General features: G+C 34.9%; 1 protein-coding gene across 4 annotated transcripts in view; it reads left to right on the plus strand.

The window, feature by feature from the left end:
- DMXL2 (Dmx like 2) overlaps window positions 1–22,930 on the plus strand; it is a 156,633-nt gene that overhangs the window by 101,308 nt on the left and 32,395 nt on the right. For all 4 annotated transcript variants that reach the window (XM_043555425.1, XM_043555426.1, XM_043555428.1 and 1 more), the window contains exons 16-23: window positions 3,186–3,305; window positions 6,367–6,594; window positions 8,739–10,415; window positions 13,347–13,457; window positions 17,227–17,396; window positions 20,572–20,669; window positions 21,098–21,263; window positions 22,601–22,865. In XM_043555425.1, the coding sequence (XP_043411360.1) occupies window positions 3,186–3,305; window positions 6,367–6,594; window positions 8,739–10,415; window positions 13,347–13,457; window positions 17,227–17,396; window positions 20,572–20,669; window positions 21,098–21,263; window positions 22,601–22,865 (2,835 nt within the window). The remainder of the gene's footprint in view (window positions 1–3,185; window positions 3,306–6,366; window positions 6,595–8,738; window positions 10,416–13,346; window positions 13,458–17,226; window positions 17,397–20,571; window positions 20,670–21,097; window positions 21,264–22,600; window positions 22,866–22,930) is intronic.

Consider the following 22,930-nt stretch of genomic DNA (forward strand, 5'->3'; position numbering starts at 1 on the left):
ATTACCTCTGTAGATTTGATTAGATCCAGGTTCAACTTCCTAGGTGAAGCTGTGTCCTTTATAGAAGGACATAAGAAAGAACATCACTTAAGATGTCTCATTTTTAGGGGCGCCTGGGTGGCGCAGTCGGTTAAGCGTCCGACTTCAGCCAGGTCACGATCTCACGGTCCGTGAGTTCGAGCCCCGCGTCAGGCTCTGGGCTGATGGCTCAGAGCCTGGAGCCTGCTTCCGATTCTGTGTCTCCCTCTCTCTCTGCCCCTCCCCCGTTCATGCTCTGTCTCTCTCTGTCCCAAAAATAAATAAATGTTGAAAAAAAAAAAAAAGATGTCTCATTTTTAGTGATGCTAAGATGCAGAAGATTCATATGATAGGTGATTCCAGTGTAATATTTGCCAGCAATCTGCTATATCATGGTTTCTTTTTCTTTTTTTTTAAATTTCTTTTTACATTTATTTATTTTTGAGAGACAAAGTGAGACAGAGCACAAGTGGGGGAGGGGTAGAGGCAGAAGGAGACACAGAATCCTAAGCAGGCTCCAGGCTATGAGCAAGCATTCAGCACAGAGCCTGACATGGGGCTCGAACCCACGAACTGCGAGATCATGACCTGAGTTGAAGTCGGTCACCCAACCGACTGAGCCACCCAGGTGTCCCTCTTTTTCTTTTTAAAAAATGTATATTTATTTATTTTGAGAGAGAGTGCCTGAACGAGCAGGGGAGGGGCAGGCAGCGAGAGAAGGAGAAGTCTCCCAAGCATGCACTGTGCTCTCAATGCAGAGCCCAGTGCAGGGCTCAATCCCATGAACTGTGAGATCATGTCCTGTGCCAAAAGCAAAAGTTGGACATTCAGCCAACTGAGCCACCCAGACACCCTGTCTACTATATCATGGTTTCTTCCATTAATGTTTTTTACTCCATTATTTCATTAAGGATTGCAAAGTTATGTTTTCCTAATCTTATCAGTTTTCATTTATTATCTCGAAAGTATTTGTAAAGAAAAGCTTTCCCTTATCAACTGAAGCTATTTGGTTACTTTGAAATACAGAGTTATTTTTAGGAAATGTAGGGTAAGTATTTAGCTCCTTCCCTTTAATTGGCAATTTCAGAGGAAGGAGTTTGTGCCCAAGTTATCAGCAGGTATTACTGATGAATATGATGTTGTTTGGTTCAAGTTGCTCCAAGTTTGTCCTGAGTCCTTTGACACAATCTCATTGTTCTTGCTAGTTTACTTTCTTTCAGGCACCATAAGTCATCCTAAGCTCAGGTTACAGATATCCTTTGCAAAAATGGAGTCATCCCTCCAAACTGTTCTTTTTAATGAGGTGTGGTATTTAGAGACCACGATTAGAGCTCTAGCAGTGCTTGTTGAGTTGTCATTGAATGTCAGTGAGTTGTCATTATGGATTTTCTTTCTTTCTTTTTTATTTTATTTTAGAGAGAGAGAGAGAGAGAAAGGGAGAGAATCTTAGCCAGGCTCTATGCTTAGTGTGAAGCCTGACACAGGGCTCTGTCCCACAACCCTGGGATCATGACCTGAGCTAAAATCAAGAGTCAGATGCTCAACTGACTGAGCCACCCAGGCGCCCTGGGTTTTCATTTTTAAAGACAGTTTTTGCTCAATATCACTCATAAGCAAGGAAATGCAAATCAAAACCATAATATCACCTCACACCTGTCAAAATGGCTAAAATCTAAAATACAAGAAATAACAAGTGTTGGCAAGGTTGTGGAGAAAAAGGAACCCTCATGCATTGTTAGTGGGAATGTAAACTGGCAGAGCCACTGTGGAAAAAGTATGAAATTTCCTCAAAAAATTAAAAACAGAGCTAGCCTATGATGCAATAATCATACTACTGAGTATTTACAGAAAGAATATGAAAACACTGATTCAAAAGGATATATGCACCCCTATGTTTATCGCAGCATTATTTACAATAGCCAAAATATGGAAGCAACCCAGATGTCCATTGATAGATGAGTGGATAAAGAGGATGTGGTATGTGTATGTATGTATATACACACATACATACACACATACATACACACACACAATAGAATATTTTTCAATCATGAAAAAGAATGAAATCTTGCTATTTCCAGCAATATGGTTGGCACTAGGGAGTATGGTGCTAAGTGAAATAAGCCAGTGAGAGAAAGACAAATAACATGTGATTTCACTCATAACTGGAATTTAAGAAACAAACTAACAAAGGGAAAAAAAGAGACAAACCAAAAAACAAACTCTTATCTATAGAAAATAGATGGTTACTAGAGAGGAGGTAGGTGGGAGGATTGGTGAAATAGGTAAAAGTATTAATAGTATGCTTATTTTGATGAGCACGGAGTATATATAGCGTTGTTGAATCAGTATATTGTACGCCTGAAACTAATGTAATATTATATGTTAACTACATTAGAAGAAAAAATATAAAAAGTTTTTGTTCTGTGTAGATCTCATTTTCATATATGAAAAATAAAATTGTCAACAGGGAAAATTCCACAATGCCTTATCATAAAAAAATGCATGAAATTTCTAAACAGTCTTTTCTATATCACCACTACTGCCCCTCCCCGTGACTTTTAATTTTTTTAATGCTATTTTCATATAGGAAAATCAAGATAAATGTTACTTCAATTTTCCAAATAAGGAGTTAATGCCCCAGTTACTGTGGGGGCATCGAGTGAAGCTGACTATGCTCTTGCATACTCTCTTCCCCTTTTGCTCTATGTCTTTCTTCTTTTCTCTCTCTCCTTCCCTCCCTCTCTCTGCCTTCCTCTCTCCCCCCGTTTCTCTTCCTTCCATTCCTTTTGTTTTTTCTTGCCCTTCCTTTCCTTTTTCTCTTATGTGCCCTTTCTTTCTCTTTTGCTATTTTTATAAACTCATGGTTTTCTCTATAGTCAATATGTTCTAATAAATTACATTCACTTATTCTTTGATGCTCAAATTGTCCATCTTTGACCAATAGGTATACCTTCATATTGGCTTTTGTGTACTTTTGACATAGCCTCATTAGTCTTTGACAGCTACCTAACTTTTGACATAAAAATGAAATATAATTGCTCCTAAATATCTGTTCTGCCATCTTCTTCCTAACTTGTATATATATCAAGAGATGTTTTTAGAAAGTATCTTTCTTTTAACCCAATAGAAAAATAACTTAAATAAACTTTTCCTTTGAACAATAGGGTATCGTCCACCACCGTTTTCAGAAAAGTTCTTTCTAGTAGTAATTGAAAAGGACAGCAATAATTACTCTATTCTCCATATGTGGCACCTTCATCTTAAATCTGTACAGGCATGTTTAGGTAAGTAATTATATTATAATTGTATGCAGAGATGATATGAAGTGAATTCATTTTACTGAATGTTTTAGGTTGATTAATTCTTTAAAATGAAGATCCAGTGAGCTATAAATTGAGTTGCTGGATTGAAGTATGGATATGCCAAGATTTTAATTACAAGATCGTACATAATTGATGAAACAGGTTAATATAAAAACAAACCAGTCATGGGTGTGTTAGACATCTATTTAAAAAGTTTGATCAATTTATTTTTTTCAGTTAATATTTATTGAATTGTTCTAGGTACTGTTCTAGATACTGTTTCTATAAATCTGTTTTTACCAAAGAATTAATATTGTGCTTTTCTGTGGATTAATACACACTGCACACACAGTATACATTAGCTTTAGCATCACTCTGAGAAGCAGATTTTCTATTTATAAAAACATGATGGAACATCTGAAGCTCATACGTAGAACTGTGTAGAATGTTAAGAAATCCAACAATACATTATTTTAGCCATGGTTTTGCTGTACACATTCATGTTAATTTCATAGCATATTAGAAAATCTGTAGTATGAAGCAAAGAAATTGATCATGGATCTTTTCTTTTACAACAGACTTTTACTTTTTGAGAGATCATTGTTAAAATGAACTGCACAGATAGCCATACCAAACTGTAGCTGCTTTAAACTGGTTAACTCAGAATACTTAAGAGTTTTGTTTTTTTTTTAATTTTTTTTAACGTTTATTTATTTTTGAGACAGAGAGAGACAGAGCATGAACGGGGGAGGGGCAGAGAGAGAGGGAGACACAGAATCCGAAACAGGCTCCAGGCTCTGAGCCGTCAGCTCAGAGCCCGACGCGGGGCTTGAACTCACAGACTGCGAGATCGTGACCTGAGCCAAAGTCGGACACTTAACCGACTGAGCCACCCAGGCGCCCCTGGAATACTTAAGAGTTTTTAAAAGATTTTATTTTTTTCTGGTGGTTATATTATTCAGCTGATTTTATACACATTAAACATTTAAAATACAAGTCAACTAATACATATTTTTTCATTCCCTTTGTAATTCACATTATCATATAACTGTAAATAGCTGTTCTAACTGGGCCATGAACTAGTGTTAGAAAAGCCAAATGATTTGATAGAAACTTTACTTGTGCCCAGTTGAGCCTAATCATTTTGAGGCAGCAGGAATCCAAAAGTTCTTTCAAAAGAAAGTTCTGAAGTTAATTCTTGGTGTTACGTATTGTTCCACAAAAATGGAAGAATAGAGTGATCTTAAACCAACTTGTCAGGAAGAGAATTTTTAACACACTGGAGTTGGACACAGAACCAGGAATGGTTCTGAAGAGATTAATAGAGGTAGTAACAGATCCTTGTGGTAGGACAGGAAGAATGTGATACCTTCTGTCCCCACTGCTTATGAGGGAAGTGTTCCCACTGCTATTCCCCTAAAGCCAGGGCTAGTATAGAGTTGCTTGCTTACTCTGTTTCTAATAGTAGTAGAAGGTCACAAATAAGAAGATTACAGTAGAGGCAAACAAATAATATGCTCCCTTCAACTACGACAGGAAGCATCTTCTATCTTTTGGTTCTAACGTTCACAAGAGATTTAATATAGTATATATTGTCATTCACAGCTTATACTTGACTATATCAGTATGTTGAAAATCCTGGCAGAGAATGAAATTATGTGCTTTAAATTCAGATGGGGAAGGAACAGGTTTACTACCTTTCAAGTGCCAGGCACTGAGATAGATAAATACTTTATATGTGTGAGATAGATATTATCCCCAGTGTAGTAATGGAATAATATTAAGTAACTTGACCAAGTCCCACGTCTAGCTTATCATAGGACCAAGTTTCAAAATCAGGTTTTCTGGCTCTACAGCCTTTGTTTTTTTTTCTTGCTCTTATTTTCTTTCTTAGCATGAGATATACATTAGAAAATCGCCTGGTTTACAGGAAGAGGAATAATATAGTTCAACCTTATTTTGCAGATGAGAAAATAACCAGAGATGGTCAGGTGCCTTGTGTGAGGAAACATATCTAGTTAGTGGTAGAGTTAGGAGTAGTGCTTTTTTTCTGCTGAATACTGATGCAAGTTTGTAGTCTCATTCTCTTTTATGGACAATGTTTTTATATTTCTCATCTAGTGGTCTGCCATTCTAAAGTAGATGGATACATTTGCCATCCACCAGAAGCAAAAGGGGATTACTTACCATCTCTTATTAATCTACAATTAATATACAAAGCAAGCATCATCCTTGCCCTTGATAAAGTCATAGTTTAATTGGAGTAGACAGGCACACAAATAAATAAATGCAATTCAGAGTGTCCCTCCCATGTATCAGAAGCACAGATAACTGAATCTGCTTAGAGATTTATATTCCATTCTAATGTAAAAGCTGGAAACTCTTGGGAAGAAGATCAAGGTCAATATCCCTTACAAAACTAGTCAAATAATAATGTCATAAAATTGCTTAGGACTTTATTTTTTGTGTTTGTTTCTGAAATCATCTTGTTGCAACACTTGGTAGTCAAGAGACTGGTGTTTTAGTGTCTTCTTTGCTCCTAGCTAATTATATGGCTTTAGGAAAGTCATTATGCTCTCCAAACCTAAGTTCTTTCATCTACTATGTGAGGTAATACCTTGTTATTTCTCAAAGTTTGATTCATGATGCTATGTTTCAGAAACACCTAGGATGCTTATTAATACAGATTTTTGTGGTCTACCCCAAAACAACTGAATCATTCTTTGTGTGGTGAGGCCCAGGAATCTGCAAGTTAATAAGTTCCACCTCAAGCTTTTGATATTTTTTAAAGGTTGAAAACATTGGACTAGATAACTTGAGTTTTTTTCTAGCTTTTACATGTGATTAAGTCTGTCTGTGTGATGGAGTTGGTGATAGTAAAATAGTTAAAAATCTGTCAGGGTAACTGAGCAAAAGTCTAAAAATTGGCCTTGTCTCCAAAGCACTTTAAAAAAAAACCATGTTTCTTAAATGATAACAACGTATTATTCTAGCTAATGTATATAGTGATGATAGTAACATATTTCATAATTTATTTTCAAAGCTAAAGCTTCAGAAGGTATTTCATCAGAGAGTCTACTTTCAGTCCCTGGACAGAAGAATGTAGACTCTTCTCCAGAAACATCTCCTAGTGTGAGCCCCATGCCACATTCTGCATCAATTGCCAATCTTCAAACTGCTAGTAAACTTATTCTGAGTTCTAGACTGGTATATAGCCAACCTCTTGATCTCCCAGAAGGGGTTGAAGTAATAAGAGCAACACCTTCAGCAGGTAAGGTAACTTTAAGACTAGGCATTCGCAGCTCAGAGTGGTCTTCAATCGTGAAATGCACAAACCCTTCTGAAATATGTGCTATGGTGACAATTGTAATTTTCTGGTAATGACGTATATGTTTAGAAATATGTCTTTATTAGAAAGTTTTCTGTGATGAATATAATCGGCCTGACAGAAAATGATGTAAATATTTTAATGTGAAGTTTCTTGCCTGCACTATGATTTCCTATAAATAGGAATGGTATGATAGTACAATTGTAAAGAACATATGTATTCATTTGCAGATAATCAAAACTTTTTTTTTAATTAAGCCTTTTCATTCATGTTGTGCTAGTCATGTGTCACTTTTATTAAATAAGTTTGAAGAGGAATTGGCAGATACTTTGGGGAAAAAATGTAGGATATGAGATTATAGTTTGGCTAGCCTAGAATGATACTGAAGTTAACAAGGTGGATAAGACAATTTGGAGGGCAGGTATATTTAAAATGATCTGTCACTTGTAGAACCATAATTGAAGAGTTCCTAGAATAGTATTTTTTGGGAACTAAAATTGGAGGGTCAAGCCTATTCCAGTTACTGGTGAATGATTTTGAATATGAGGGTTCTTATATTCATCCATAAGATAGGTTTGAATTCAGAGTTAGAAAGATGACATTAATGGTTTACTCTGGGCTTTTGTGGCTGGTGCAGGTATGGGCCAGTTTTTGAATCTTTCACAGTATTTGGAAAGTTTGGGATGTACTCAAAATAAATTTATTGGAATTGATAAAAATAAATTCTGTTTTGTAGGGGCTTTATAAAATGTTTTTAAATGTATTAATTGGCAGTAACACTCCAAGGGAAGTAGTAATATGACCCCTACTATTTAGATGGAACAGGCTCAGATGTTTAAGTGGCTTTCTCACTGTGCAAAGGTATTGATAGACCAGAACTTGAATCCCAGGTCTTCTGAACCCAGTCCTTATCACTGTTACTCCTTAGGTTATAGTTGACAGTGGATGTGTGGTGTTAGCCTTCAGCAGTCAGGAATAAATATGAGGATTCTGGTTCACTGTTAAGAGAATATGAATTAACCCTGGTAAAAATGGTGAGATCTAGCAATCTGTTTAGCTGTCTGAAAACATTTTGATGGTAGGGGTAGATCGAGGGTCTGGATTATTCGAGGGCAGGTTAGGGACATTTGAATGGGAAAGTGTAATGACTACTTAAGAATCCACGTGGAGAAAGACAGATACCATATGTTTTCACTCTTACGTGGATCCTGAGAAACTTAACAGAAGACCATGGGGGAGGGGAAGGAAAAAAAAGCTAGAGAGGGAAGGAGCCAAACCATAAGAGACTCTTAACAACTGAGAACAAACTGAGGGTTGATGGTGGGGGGGAGGGAAGAGAGGGTGAGTCATGGGTATTGAGGAGGGCACCTGTTGGGATGATCACTGGGTGTTGTATGGAAACCAATTTGACAATAAATTTCATATTAAAAAAAAAATCTATGATGAAAGGGGAAGCTGGGTGGCTCAGTTGGTTAAGCTTCTGACTTCAGCTCAGATCATGATCTCATGGTTCGTGAGTTCAAGCCCTGCGTCGGGCTCTGTGATTACAGCTTAGAGCCTGGAGCCTGCTTTGGATTCTGTCTGTGTGTCTCTCTCTCACTCCCTGCCCCTCCCCTCCCCTGCTCGCTCGCTCTCTCTCTCTCTCTCTCTCTCTCTCTCTCTCTCTTATAAAATAAACATTAAAAAAACTGAAAAAAAAGAATCTATGATGAAAATGATTAAAAATGGAGACTGAATTCCAGTGAAGGCATATATAAATTCTAGCAGATAACAGATTTAGTGATTAAGGATTGACTTGTTTTATTGTGTTTGAATTTTATTTTAATGGAATATTCACCTCATTTAAACGTAATTATGTAAAAACTAATTGATGATTATTGCATATTTTTATTTCACCACTGGACTGTTTAAGCTTCATATAGATACTTTAGCCAGTGGACATTTAGTATAAAGCCCTAGTTAAGGGGAGTTTGCAGAATTATGAAGAAGCTTATAGTGGCTTTGGATTTATCACATTCTAGAACTTGATTATTAGCATTATATTTTATGGTTCTATTGTCATGACTACCTGATTTTTCTTTTTTAAGGCCATCTGAGTTCTTCTTCAATTTATCCAGTATGCCTCGCACCTTATTTAGTGGTTACAACTTGTTCTGACAATAAAGTACGCTTCTGGAAGTGTAGTATGGAAACCAGCCTGCAATGTAAAACTGATGAGAAGGAAGCTTACCATTGGAGGAGATGGCCCTTGATGAATGATGAAGGAGAAGATAATAGCAGTACAGTGAGCATTGTGGGAAGACCAGTTGCTGTTAGCTGTTCATACACAGGTCGCCTTGCCGTGGCTTACAAACAGCCTATCCACCACAATGGTTTTGTTTCTAAAGAATTTTCCATGCATGTTTGCATCTTTGAATGTGAATCCACAGGAGGATCAGAATGGGTTTTAGAACAAACAATTCATCTTGATGATTTGGTCAAGGTTGGGAGTGTACTTGATTCAAGGGTCAGTGTTGACAGTAACCTATTTGTGTACAGCAAATCAGATGCACTTTTGAGCAAGGATAGATACCTTATTCCGAATATCAAACATTTAGTACATTTGGATTGGGTATCAAAAGAAGATGGCTCCCACATTCTCACAGTGGGTGTTGGCGCTAATATCTTCATGTATGGGCGGCTTTCAGGAATTGTGACTGAGCAGACCAATAGTAAGGATGGAGTAGCTGTCATTACTTTACCACTAGGTGGTAGTATCAAGCAAGGAGTTAGGTCAAGGTGGGTTCTTCTTAGATCTATAGACTTAGTGTCTTCTGTGGATGGTACACCTTCACTGCCTGTTTCTCTCTCCTGGGTGAGAGATGGGATATTGGTGGTAGGAATGGATTGTGAAATGCATGTATATGCACAGTGGAAGCATGCTGTCAAATTTGGAGACATTGAAGCTGATAGTCCCTATGCAGAAGAGACAGTAATACAAGATCATTCTGCCTTTAAATCTAATATGTTGTCAAGAAAAAGCATCGTTGAAGGAACAGCTATTGCTGATGATGTTTTTTGTTCACCAACTGTAGTTCAAGATGGTGGCTTATTTGAGGCTGCACATGTACTTTCACCTACTCTCCCACAGTATCATCCAACTCAGCTGTTAGAATTGATGGATTTAGGGAAAGTTAGAAGGGCTAAAGCTATTCTCTCTCATTTAGTAAAATGTATTGCAGGTGAAGTTGCAATAGTTAGAGATGCTGATGCTGGAGAAGGAACTAAGCGACATCTTTCCCGAACCATTAGCGTTAGTGGCAGTACAGCAAAGGATACAGTCACCATAGGAAAGGATGGTACTCGGGATTATACTGAGATAGATTCTATTCCTCCACTACCATTATATGCACTGCTTGCTGCAGATCAAGATACAACCTACAGAATTTCAGAAGAAAGTACAAAAATACCACAGGGCTATGAAGATCCTACCAAAAGTGAACCAGAAGATCAGTATTCAGAGCTGTTCCAAATCCAGGATATAACAACAGATGATATAGATTTAGAGCCAGAAAAGAGAGAAAACAAATCAAAAGTAATAAATCTTTCTCAATATGGACCTGCTTACTTTGGCCAAGAACATGCTAGGGTACTTTCAAGTCACCTTATGCACTCAAGTCTACCAGGCCTTACCCGTTTGGAGCAGATGTTCCTTGTAGCTTTGGCTGATACAGTGGCTACCACCAGTACTGAGATTGATGAAAACAGAGATAAGAGTTATTCAGGTAAAAATTCCCACTAAAATTTATTAAGTTATGAATAGAACCATTTGTATAATTTATATAGTGACTCACGTATTAAATTGCAGTCTTTTTATAACCTTGCAGTGAAAAGACTTCTCTAGCTAACAGTTACTGTTAAATAATATGATTAGTTGTAAAAGAAAAGACAGTTGGGGTAGGCTGTGACTTGCACATGATTTCATGAATTTTGATGTCTTTGTGTGTGTTCTTGTATGAGTTTTTACTCTGAAAGTTTTGTGTGATTTTAGATATATGTAGTCTTTTTTCAAACATATTGACTCCTGTGACTTATTTTAATTTTTATTTACTTTTAATAATAATAATGGACCATTTGTTAGTTTTACTATTGAACCATGAGACTTATAGGGACCATGAACTCAACCGTTTCTAGGTATAAATATTTTTTTACAATTACCTAATTTCTCCAAAAAGTCTCTTGAGAAGGAGGTTTTATACATTTTACTATAATGTGTGTCTTGATTAATTTGCTCTAAACCAGAACATTTTTGGCTGTCTCCTGAAACTAGATTCCATTCTCTTTTATGCAGATAGTTGAATTATAAATGATGGCATTTGTGTTGATTATAAATGATGGCATTAGCAAAGGAAACCGAAAATTATTGATCATTCATTCATTCAGTAAATATTGTGGAGGAGTGAACAATGGCTATGTGCCAGGCACTTTATGTACTTTATCATACTTAATTATCACAACAATCTTCTGGTAGGTAGCTATTATTATACTAAATTTTGTAGATGAAAACACTGATCCTTAGGGAGATGAAGTGACATATGAGATCACACAGGTAGTAAGTGGCAGAACTGGGGTTCATATGTGGATAAATCATTGCCTCCCAGCCTGTACCCTTACTATTTCACAAGATTTCTAAATTTGACGGTAAAAGACTGTTCCTCAGAGCTACCTGGAATATCTCTCTTCATATAGGTCTATATACTTAAATCTCCAAAGTTTTCTCTTCGTAGATTAAAATAACTAGAGACCTTAGGTTTTTCTATGACCTATTTTCTAAACGTGTTAATTTTAAAAATTCTGATTATTAGGATAAATTGTGTGCAATAGAGCAAGCTTCTCCCCAGAATAGCCTTAAGCCTTTGTTGAAAATTTAATATACATTAGAATTTTTACTCTGGGATATTAAGAAGATAAATATGCCACAATCCATGAAAAACAGTGTAAACTTTTGGATACAAAACAATATGATTGGCTAGGCAGTGTAAAAATGGCTCTTCCTGGTTACAGTGGACTTTCATGAGATAGATAAGGCAGGAATTAATGTCTCCATTTCACAGGTGGGAAAGTGAAGCTCAGAGTTTAAATATGTTGCACATCTCAGTGAATAGATTCTAAGTAAATTGATTCTTTTAAATGAAATTAGAGGCATTCCTGACTCTGTTTTCTTTCACACGCCATATCCAGTCTCCTGACAAATGCTACTGGTTCTTTCATATCCAGAATTCAGTCATTTCTCACCACCTCTCCTGTTAACACTCTGGTCCAGGTCACTGTCACCTCTTGCCTGGTTATTGACGGTCTCCTAAACTGCCTCAGTCTTGTCACCTCAGTCTGTTCTCACATAGGATCCAGTGATTAATCACATTTAATCTCTCTGGTGTTCAACATACACGAGTAGCTTGCTATCTCACTTTAGACTAAAAGCCAGAGATCCCTGTGTGACCTGTGTTCATTTTCATTCTACTACATTGACCTCCTTGCCAATGTACAAAGTACACTACACACATTCCTGTCTCAAGGTCTTTGCACATATTGTTTCCTCTGTGTAGAATGCTCTTTTTCCAAATTTATGCCTGGCTCATTCCCTTACCTCATCAGATTTCTGCTGAAACATCATCTTCTTGGAAAGTTCTTCCCTGGCTATACTTGATAAAATAGAACCTTCTTACTCCAGTACTCTCTGTCAAGCCTACTTTTTATTTCTCTCTATAGCATTAACTTTCCACCAGACACTTTTTGTTTGTTGTTTCTGTGTCCTAAAATATAAGCAATATAAGAGGAAGGATTTCCTCTTACTCACTGCCAAATCCCCAGCACCTAAACTATGACTCACTTGTAGTAGATGCTTGATTTGTTGAATGAATGAATGAATGAATGAATGAGTGAATGAATATAACTAATGGGAAGTAGAGCTGGAACTTGAACTTTGAGAATTTAAAACATTTTATTTTCTTCTAGAAAATATTATTTGATTCAACATTCTTAGCACTTTCTAAGTGGCAGTTAGTGGGCTGGGTGCTGTTAATAGTTTTGCATTGCTTTTTTCCAACAGTGGCTGTAGTTTGATTAAGCTCACCATACTTTCATACCTTCATGCAACTTGTAAATAAGAGTAAGTTTGTGGAATTAGGTTAAGATTCAGCCTTAACTCTGGAAAACTAGCCTAGGGAATCAAATTTCAAATCTTTCATGGTACTATATTTCAGTTGAGCTAACCAAACTAGAAGATACTGCCTAATTAATGATAATAATGATAATAATGATATCATTTTAGATATGTAATTCCTATTTTTTAAATCTCACCTAGGAAATGCTTTTTAAAATTATACTTAGCTTACTATAGTTAATATATTCTTTATTGGATTTCAAGATTTCATTTATTATGAATAGCTATAATGACTATTATTACCTGTACTAATAGACAATTATGTTTTCTCCAGTCATTTTTCATTTGGGAATTTTAGCCTTTACACATTTTTTTTTGTAAAGATACATGTTCTATATATACTATATATATATATATACTTAAGTGTTCACAAAGGAATACACTCAAACATACATTTTGTATATATTATTATTACTGAATTTAATGTTTATTTCCTAATTTTTTATTGGTTTGTTACCTATTTCCTTAAATATATTTTCTGCTTACTTTATAGGAAGAGACACATTAGATGAGTGTGGTTTGAGATACTTATTAGCTATGCGTTTGCACACATGTCTTTTGACGTCACTGCCTCCTTTATACCGAGTACAGCTACTTCATCAAGGTATTTAACTCATTGTCTGAACCTTTGTGCAACTTTTATTTCATATTGAAATGAAATACTTGGATTTATATTTGTGTATAATATGCATATTTGTCATTAGCCTTAAGATCTTCTTGTCACATAGTACCCACTTAACCACTTTACTGTGCATCTTTTAGCTCTGTTCTGTGACTTTTACTATTTAGTTTCTATTTCAGTTTCTCAGCTTTTACTCGCTGAAGTTGTAGTAGCCTAGGAGTAAACCTGATAAGCTTGAGGCCATAACCCAAAGTCGCCCTGAATTTCTGTGACGTCTGATGTCTTTTCTTTAAAAATTATGTAAATTTTTCCATGTGTTTTTTATGTTTATCTTAGTATAAGCATTTTAAGTCCTGTACTCACAAGTAAAGCTGATATTCCAAGAATATCTGCCATCTAGAGATGCAGTAGCTTTGCATACTTGTAGCACACTGCCGCACCCCCTGATTTGAGATGTAGGGATTTCTACCAGCTGCCTAATTTACAGATTGAAAAACTGAAACTTTTTATAAAGTGACCCGCCTAGGATAGAAGGCTATTTGTGAATAGAGTTGGAATTAGAATCCCAGCCCAGTGCATTTTTCATTAGACTATGTTTCTTTTTAAACCAGCATCCTGGACACAGTCTCATAATTAATGTTTTAGTATTGAAGGAATTAGAATATCAGACTTTATATAACACTTACCCTTTACCCTCATAAATGTTCTTTGAAATTTTGATTTTAAATAGCTATCTAATATTCTGTCATGTCTCTAAACTGTGTTTCATCTATCCAGTCCTTTATTTTTGAAACAAATGTTGCTGATTTTCTTTTCTATTTGAATTATCACTGTAATGAATGACCTTAAAACCTTGCATATAAATATTTTTGTGTATATCTGATTATTTCCTCATGTTACTTTTCCATCATGGAGTTACAGTATTAGAGGGCTTGAAAATTCTTAACTCTTTTTTTTTTTAAAGGTAGTTTTATTTTTAATGTTTGGGTTGACAGTTTACAGTATTGCCAGGCTAGTTTTCTAAACTCTGAACATAACTATATCTTAGTATCTTTTATTCAAATATAATTAATATACCATCTTAATTTCAGGTGTACAATATAATGATTCATCAATTCTGTACAGTTTTCAGTGCTCATCAAGATAAGTGTTTCACCTGTTCCCCCACCCACCTCCCCTCTGGCAGCCACCAGTTTGTTCTCTGTACTGGAGAGTAAAATTTCATAACTCTTGATAAGTATTGCCACAGACAGAAACTGTACTCATTTACATTCCAAGAGGCAATGTTTGATGATTTCAATAACACATTGTTAACACTTGATATTATCATTTTAAACAATCTGTGCCATTTGGATAGGTTTAAAAAATGTTAACTCAAAGATCTTTTAAATTTTCATTTTAAATGATAATCAAATAGTACTGAATCACTTAATAACAATTATGTACTTTCCTAGGGAGATCTAACACACCTCTAATTTCTAAAGCTTTGTTAAATTCCATTTTCTCTTTGACACAGTTAAAATATTGGAGATAAGTGACTGGTGTTACAGGTGATGATCTTTGGGAATAGGTCTCAGGGGAAAAGTTAAGTAGCCAGTCTATAGATAGAAAGGCTAAGAAGAACAAGGAAAAACTGCAAAGAATAGCCTGCTATTTAAACCAAAACCAAAAAAACTGCCTGTTTGTTCCTCTGTTTTTTTTCTTCTTAATATCTTTTTTTTTTTTTTTTTGGTATTAAGATATGTGGCAGGTCACTTTAATCTCTGTAGTTACGATTTTTTAATCTATAAATTAGGGGGCTGATATAAATCCTTGTATCTCAAATCAGGGGGTGTGACAGTGTGTTACAAGTATGCAAATCTTCTGGATTACTGTATGGCACATATTCCTGAAACATCAGCTTTACTTGTGAGTATATGACTTATAACACAGTGCTTATATTAAAACAAACATAAATAGTTAGGCTTCCAAATATATTCACTGATCTTTTAATCTTGCTTTCCAAACCTAATTTCCCCTGACATACATATGTTTTTTGTTGTTGTTTTCTCTTATTCATACCAAAAATTGAACTAATCAAATTTCATTTAAGGGTATAGAATGTAACATATTTTATATTATTCTTTATATTATAAATTTGCTGTTATCAAAAGTATATTGTATGCATTGCTATGTAATAATAACTTTTAAAGCAAAGTTTGAGTTATTTGATGTAGTGATTATTTCTTAAATCAGGCAAAGATTTAAATGAGAAAATTAATCTTCCTTTTAGGTTCTGAAAAACTACAAATTGGTGTTTCTTAAATTTTGACAATTTTCCCCTAAATTTATGGTGACAAATTTGTTGCATTGATTTTTGTGATGTGATTTCAAACACAGTTGTATATAAATGTTAGTAATGGGAAATTAAGAGTTAAGATTATTATTCAAAATGGTCATAACAGTTTTTTTTTTTTTTTGAGAGACAGAGAGCGAGCTAGTGTGTGTATGTGTGTGTGTGTGTGCATGTGCGTTGGGGGGAGAGAGGCAGAGGGAGAGGGAGAGGAGAATCTTAAGCAGGCTTCATGCTTAGCGTGGAGCCTGACATGAGGCTCCATCCCATGACCCTGGGACCATGACCTGAGCTGAAGTCAAGAGTCAGATGCCTAACAGACTGAACTACCCAGGTACCCCAGTTTTTCCCTTTATACTTTCTAAAGGAACTGTTGTGAAACTGTAAGGATTAGAAAAACTATATTGTAAGTCTATATAGTAGTTGTTAATGAAAAAATTATATGTAGTAATGTCTATAGTCTTATAGCATGGAGAAGCCTGTGTTGTGACTGTCATTGACCTCAGACATGTCTTTGTTTCAAAAACTGGTCCATATAGATGGCTACTTGGACCAGTTTAGGCTTGCTCCTAGGCTCCTGTGGGTTCTTCTGGGCTTTCTCACTTACCTGTCACCACTCTGTATGTGTCATTTCCCTCATGCTTCCTCTTCACCTGCTCTGAGTGGAATAAAGTGTTATCAATAGTTAAACTATTGATAAACTTCCTTGTACTTCCAAGTCTGACGGTGTCACTAAACCCATTTTGTTGCCTCTAAGTACAGGCTACAGCCCTGTCATTCTTCTACCAGGGCGGAACAAATTTGCCATATACCATCAGTATTTGGCAGCATTAACTACTTTTAACTGAGGTGCTGAAGGCAGAGGAATGTGTCTCCTGACTGTTGTTCCCTTGAACTCTCTTGAAGGTTAGAGTTTACTATAAAATGATACTTAGTTCCTTGGCCAGAGGGATGAATGGGGCAGTTTTCCGTATTCAATACTAAAATTCATATTATGGTCTACAAGCAAGTGGCATTGTGAAAAAACACCCAGAGACACAGGGCCAAGATATTTTATTTTGACCAAAGCTTTCACTGTTGATAAATTTGGTGTGTGTGTGTGTGTGTGTGTGTATAAATGACTCAATGTTCAAATATCTTTCCATTGATCACGTTTTGGTGTCTCTAGTTTTGCAGAGACAAAAAGCAAATACTTTGGAAAAAAGATGGATATTTTAGTTTTGTGTATCCTGCCATTGATCTTGTATTTAGAAGCTTAGAGTGTAAAGTCCTGAAGTCCTGATAAAAGACTTCCTTTCACCCATTTTTTTTGCTTGAAAATTCTTCTCCAGGATGAGTGAATACAGGACTATGTGAAAAACTGTTTTTGTTATTTTTGGATATAGTTCTGAAGGTTATTATTTTGCATTTCTAATTTAGGTGTGTCTACCTGCCATTTTGCCTGGGCTTTTCATTCTGAGGCTGAGGAAGAACTAATTAATATGATTCCGGCAATTCAGAGAGGGGACCCTCAGTGGTCTGAGCTAAGAGCTATGGGAATAGGTTGGTGGGTCAGGAATATTAACACTCTTCGAAGATGCATTGAAAAGGTAACTTTACTTCATTGGATGTTGAAGTTAAAAAAAAATCTTAAAGGATAAAAGATACCATGTTCCAGAAAATCTGTAGTGGGGAATTAGTTTGTACATCTTGAGATCTTAAAAATTTCTTAAATAAAAAGTTTTGGAGATTCCAAAAACTTGAACTTTATAAAATATGTAGTGTATCAGTTGCCTTTTACCATTTATGCTGAGTTTATAATATTTGTAGAATTGCTTATGTTCTGCTATCATTTGAGGTGGTTCCTAGTTTGGGAAAATGCAAAAATCTTTTTTTTTGATAACTGAAAGTTTGTCACAGTTATGAAGAGTACAGCATAGAGAATATAGCCAATAAAATTATAATAATACTGTACTGTGACAGATGGTGACTGTACTTACTGTGGTGAACATTGCATAATGTGTAGTATTGTCAAATCACTGTTGTACACCTGAAATTAATATAGCATTGTGTGTCGGCTGTACTTTAATAACGATATTAAAAAAAAAACAAATCTAAATTTAGAAAGCAAACTTTGGTTCTTATCAGATCATGTTAATTATATATGAGAATTCTTTTTATATAACGGATTCTCTGTATGACTAGGTTAGTAAATAGCAAACTTCCTTTGCACACTTAAAATACCATTCCATAAAAGATTTTGATTTATGTGCACTTGAAGAACATATCTGTGGCAGCAAATTAAACATGCTATTAAAAAAATTTTTTTTGAGAGAGAACATGAATGTGCACATGAGTGGGGGAGGGGTAGAGAGGGAGAGCGAGAGAGAATCCCAGGCAGGCTCCATGCCCAGCACGAAGTCCGACAAGGGGCTCAGTCTCATGACTCTCAGGTCACGACCTGAGCCGAAATCAATAGTTGGATGCTTGACCGACTGAGCCACCCAGGCGCCCCACTACAAAATTTTTTAAAGCAGGTTTTTGGAATCTGTTTTCTGGTAGATTCCCTTTAGAAAAAAAATTTATTAAGTAAGTTGTTTGTGGAAGCTGCAGGTTCTTTCAGTGTTGCAGAAACTAACCATTATTGGGCACCCTCTGCGTACCAGGTTTGTGCTAGTTGCTTTTCATAAATTATTTCATTAATCATTTCATCAGTCCTGTGTTACCATCTCCATTTCCACCTGATGGAACTAGGACTAGAGAGGTTAGATAACCAGCCCAAACTGCCAACATTTATAAGTGTTAGATTTAGTCCATGCCCTTTCTACTCTATAGGGGTTAGGAAAGTGGAATTCTCATTTATTGTTTACTTTTAGGAGTTCATACATTCTCGGAAATACAGTTAATGGTACTACATTTGTGAAGTATAAATTTATTTCTCCCAAGAGGAATTCATTCCTCTACAATGGGTGTCTTCAAATTTTAGTGTCAGAAGAATCACCTGTCAAACTTACTTAAAATGCATATCCCCCAGTCCCATTTTCATTTGGTAGGTTGAAGGTGGTTAGGGATGTGCCATATTCATCTCCCTTAAAATCCTGTGTTGCTGGTGTTTATCATGCCCCTCAGATCCCTTTGAAATGTGAGCACAGAGGTGTTATTTTTCCTGTTACATGTAAGGTAGCTGATATCAGTGTTTCTCCCTCAAAATAGGCACAAATGTAAGAAGGAATTTATTCTCACACCAACCAAATAATGTAGTTTCTGGTATATAGGGAAAGTTAATTGTTACAGCATGTAAATAACACAGTACCTACATTAAATTTTTTATATTCCAAAGCAGTAGGAAAAAGAGGGCCTATTTTATCTGAAATGTTTCAGATGTTGTCTACAAAGATCTCTTTAATTTCTTGTCAGCAGTGTGTTTTGTCATTATAATTAAGTATCTCTGATATGTGCATATGATTTATTTCCATAAGAAATATTAAAATTGAATCAAAGGGACATGTGAATTTGTTGCCTTGAGATGTATTATAAATAATTAGCAAAAAATGAATAAAAATTTCTCTAAAAATTACGACACATCAAAATACTAAGTTAAATGATTGAAGGCAAGAACATACTAAAAAAGGAGAAGAGGAATAAGCAAGCAAGTATTGAGAGTAAATCAGTTTCCATGATGTGGTTTCCCACTCTTCCATGCCTTGGTAGTTTCCTGTTTCACCATCAGTCAATGTGAGCTAATAAAACATCTGTTGTTTTTTACTGTTATATTTCTCAACTTAGTGATTTGCAGAAGTTATCTAAGTATCTTTGAGAAATAAGATACGGTCAGTATGATACCATGTTCAGAACAATATAATTATATTACAATAATGTTACTGGCTTAATTTTTAAACTTTTTAACATTGGCTTGATCAGTTCTGTATGAATTCAGGTTATATGGCTCCATGGAGATTATCAGTTATGTGCTCAAGACTCCCATGGAATTTCTAAGAACTGAAATTTGTCAGCACTTTAAAATAATGGAGCTTCAACCTTCTGTATTTTAATTACATACCAGAAAGAAGATGTCATTCCTTTAGAATTGTCAAATTTTGATTGGAAAAATACTAGAAAAGAATGTTTTTTAAAAAGTATGTTTAAAAAAAACTGGAACACTGAATTTTGTTTGTAGTTTTTAAATGTGTGTGTCTAGTTCCCAAGTCACAATATATAATAAATATTTATTCAATGAGTTGAGAGAACTTTAAATTGTGAAATCACATATACTGTAGCATTTAGCATTTTCGCTTTTACCAAATGTTATGAAAGGTAACGTTTAATTTTCAAGAAAAGGTCATATCTATTGAATATTCTGCCTTCTTTCTCTAGTTTTCTATGATAGACAGTTATTACTGCCTGGCTTCTAATCCCTTTTCTGCCCCTTACACTGTGACCTTAGAAAATTCACTTAACCTGTCTGTGTCTCATTTGCTTCTAGAAAGTAAAATGGGGGTAATAATAGTACCTCATGGATTGTGGTGATTGAGATAAGTGAAAGGCACTTAGATATGGTGCCTGGTGCATGGGAAGTAATCAGTACATGCTAGTTGCTGTTATTATTTTTATTATAATTACTGGCATACAAATGGTTGTCTCTAGGAGTATATATTATAAGCTGCTGGAGATTGTGGAATAGAGACAACTTTTCTCATTTCCATGGTTACTGTCAATTGTTGGTTAATTGGTTGTAATTCTTTTATCAAATAGTTAATTTAATAGAATATTTTATTTATCATTTAGGTTGCCAAAGCTTCTTTTCAAAGGAACAATGATGCCTTGGATGCTGCATTATTCTACCTTTCAATGAAGAAGAAAGCAGTAGTGTGGGGTCTTTTTAGGTAAATTTCCTCAGTTGTTAACATGATTTAATGGAGTTTTTCTGTGCTGTGAGTCTTCTGATGCTAATGCTTTTGAAAGTACTTAGATGTATGAGCTTTGAACTTGATCAAATCAACTTACTTTTTGTATCTTGGTTTCTTTATCTGCAAAAAAATGGGCATAATATTTAGGTTAAGTTCAACTTAACCTAAAGGGTGGGATGTTGTTAAAAAAATTGACAAAAGCATTTTGAAAAGTAAAAAATGCTCTTGCTTTCTATTTACATGTATACAAGATATTTTGAACTTTCATTATTAGAAGTGAAGTTTGATATCACTGAAGTTACTATTTTTTAGATGGATGTTTGAGGTTATTTTCGCTTAATCTACAAAGGATTAAAAATATTTTAAATTTCCTTATCTGCTGATATTTGTGTTCTGGTTCCCAGGTCACAGCATGATGAAAAAATGACAACATTTTTCAGCCACAACTTTAATGAAGATAGATGGCGTAAAGCCGCTTTGAAAAATGCTTTCTCTTTACTTGGAAAACAACGCTTTGAACAATCTGCTGCTTTTTTCTTGTTAGCTGGTTCATTGAAAGATGCCATAGAGGTATAAATAAGAAAACATGACATGAAATACTTCTAAGAGATTGCAAATCTGGAAAGGTCATAGACGAGAATGTAATTTTTTATCTTATGTTTGTAAGGACAACAAATAACTACAGAGGTTACTGAACGTAAATAGTGGCATGGCGATAAAAAAAATTATAAATAAATTCAAGTGTGAAACCTAAATGAAAAATTTTATATAGGGAATATTGCATTTCAAGATAAGTATATGCACTTCAAACATATATGTATCAAAAAATGGCAAAAATGGTTTATGAATATTTTCTTCCTAGCCATCTTATGATTCTGAACTATTTGAAGTGTGTATAGGTCACAATCTCCTTCTCTGGTGTAGACAGGCAGGTACTTTAAGTTCTTTTTCTTCTAACTGAAATTCATAGATAAGGAACTGAAATTCCAATTTATACTGTTTTGTAATGCAGTCATCTTAGATGGTAGAAAATGAATGAAGAGGTAAAACACTGCATTTTTTGATATATAATCCTGGCAGCTGATTAAGAGAGAAATTATGAATGTTTCTGTTTATTTATGAGCTCTTTCTCTTAGGATACTTAATATCATTCTGAACAATCCTAAAAGGTGAAGGAAAAATACTAGATATAACTGGAATGTATTACATGGTAGAATAAATAGGAAATATCCAATAAAGAGAAATTCTTTACATTTAGAATTGGTCATATTTTCAAAATTATCTCTGATGTATGATTTTTTTAAATAAAAAATACTTATAATTTTGAATGGGAAGTTTAACTTAGAAGACATTTAGGTGAAGAAGAGAAATGTTGATTGACTGAGAGATGCTTTTATTGCCCAAATGACCTCAGATTCTCAATATGAGTAATTACATTAGAATATAAATTTAACAGTAAAAATAGAATATGTGGCTTTATTTCATGTTTTTTTTGTTATGTAATTAAAAGGTTCTTTTAAAATAGTAATAATTATGCTTATGTGGAAATGTATTTGGAAATTAAGAGGAACTGATACATATAAATTCAAATGTCGTAAGTATATTTAATTTAAAACGAATGTTATTAATTTAAATTGGCCTAAGTCTGATGAGATGTTGATATTTGTCTTAGGCTTATTTTGTTTTATGTCTCTTCTTTCTAGCTACTAAGTTCTAGTTTCTTACTCTTCTTGCTATTCCTTAATCTCCTATAAAACAGTCATTTAATTGCCTTTTACTATCCCAACCTCTGGACCCCTCCCTCCACTATGATAATATAAATGGTAGTTTTCAGGGTATCAGTGGAATATTTCATATCTCTAAATAATTTTCATCAAATAGGTATTTCTTAATATCTTAATTTGTAGGTATGTCTTGAAAAAATGGAAGATATTCAGCTAGCCATGGTTATCGCCCGTTTGTATGAATCTGAATTTGAGACTTCATCCACTTATATATCCATCCTAAATCAGAAGATTTTGGGTTGCCAGAAGGATGGCTCAGGATTTGATTGCAAAAGGTTACATCCTGATCCTTTCCTGCGTAGCCTTGCCTATTGGGTAATGAAAGATTATACCCGAGCTTTAGACACATTATTGGAACAAACACCAAAGGAGGATGATGAATATCAAGGTAGGACATTTGAGGGTTTCTCTTTTTCTTTCTTTCTTTTTTGTTTTTAAGATTTTATTTTTAAG

This window comes from Prionailurus bengalensis, chromosome B3, assembly GCF_016509475.1.
Source record: "Prionailurus bengalensis isolate Pbe53 chromosome B3, Fcat_Pben_1.1_paternal_pri, whole genome shotgun sequence".
NCBI classification, from domain to species: Eukaryota; Metazoa; Chordata; class Mammalia; order Carnivora; family Felidae; genus Prionailurus; species Prionailurus bengalensis.